At 65.1% G+C, this 1,230-nt stretch overlaps 1 protein-coding gene across 1 annotated transcript in view; it reads right to left on the reverse strand.

Annotated features, from left to right (window-relative positions):
• The window catches only part of LOC113215104 (acetylcholinesterase-like), a 13,292-nt gene extending 12,068 nt beyond the window's left edge, over positions 1-1,224 (reverse strand). The window contains exons 1-3 of the mRNA XM_052272496.1: positions 1,125-1,224; positions 628-941; positions 17-146 (exon numbers count right to left, since the gene is read on the reverse strand). Of these exons, the coding sequence (XP_052128456.1) occupies positions 17-146; positions 628-840 (343 nt within the window). The 5' untranslated portion in view covers positions 841-941; positions 1,125-1,224. The remainder of the gene's footprint in view (positions 1-16; positions 147-627; positions 942-1,124) is intronic.
• Positions 1,225-1,230: the final 6 nt, after the last annotated feature.

Below are 1,230 nucleotides of genomic sequence, written 5' to 3' on the forward strand. Positions count from 1 at the left end.
CGCTGCCGCTCCTCACCGGGGTAGCCGGAGCCCAGCAGGTCGGGGCCCGGCTGATCGAAGCGGTAGGCAAACAGCTGCGCCGTCCGGGAGGCCAGCAGCCGTAGCTGCAAGGCGTGCGGCGCCTTGAACTGGGCGTCTGTGTACATCTGCAAACAGAAAGCAATCAGCTGGGTCAAGAAGAACGGGGGCTGCCTGCCTAACGGAGCGGCGCCGCTGAGGGGCCGAGGGTGGAGGAGGGGGACGGGAGCGCCACGCCGCTCACGAGCAAAAAAATGATCCGCATTGTCTCTGCTAATTTCTAAGCTTGGGAAAGCGAATTCATTTATCAACCGTTGAGAGCGCGCGGACGTGTATACCCGCGTAGCAGCCCGCAGTTGCGTCCAGATTACATTCGTTGTATCACCAGAGACAAAACTCTTGGACGGAACTGAAGCTGGAAAAAATGGAGGGTTGGATTAGGTGGTCTCGGCACGTCTGCACGCTTTGCCCAGACTGACCATTAACCGGTCTGAATATGGTCGAGAAGAAGCCCCCGTCCCCGAACGACGTCCGCCTTGCCTGAGCGCAAGCCCAACTCTGACTTCATGTTGACTGTTGACATCCAGTATGGTCGTGACGTCCACTCACCTGCAGGAGCCCCGCCAGCAGCGCGCCCGTGTCCCCAGGGGCCGCCCCGCTCACGTAGCGCCACTCGAGCAGCGACTGGATGGAGGCGTCGACGGGGACCTCGAGGGCCGGCGGCCCGAGCCGGAACGCCGGCGGCAGGTCGTTGGTGCCGTCCGCGAGCTCGTCGTCGCCCGGGTCACCGCCGGGCGGTGGGGGCGGCCAGCGGGTCGGCATGGAGGTGAAGCCGTGGCGCTTCGCCACCGCCGGGATGGCGGCCTGCAGGATGAAGTACCGCAGCTGCGCGTAGCTCTGACGGGACAGGTCACGCTGCTCGGCTGGCGGAGACAGGACGGAGAGACGGGTATCAGCGCAAAGCTTCGAGGGGACTTAGCGCCGGGAGGTTAGGCAATGCATCACACGCCTCCTGGGCGGGTGGCCTATCCTGTGCCCTGCAGGGGTTCTGCTGCTGGGGCCGAGTGTTGGTAACCTGCTGCGATGTAGCACCCATCGACACTCACACAGAGTCAGGGTGCCGTCCTGGTCGGCCACCCCCGCGATGACGGGGACCTGGTGGAAGGCCCGGGGGTCGCGGGGGTCGGCCGGCAGGTACTGCTCGTCGGGCGG

The sequence above is a fragment of the Frankliniella occidentalis genome, unplaced genomic scaffold, assembly GCF_000697945.3.
Source record: "Frankliniella occidentalis isolate FOCC.00 unplaced genomic scaffold, Focc_3.1 Scaffold208, whole genome shotgun sequence".
Lineage (NCBI taxonomy): Eukaryota > Metazoa > Arthropoda > Insecta > Thysanoptera > Thripidae > Frankliniella > Frankliniella occidentalis.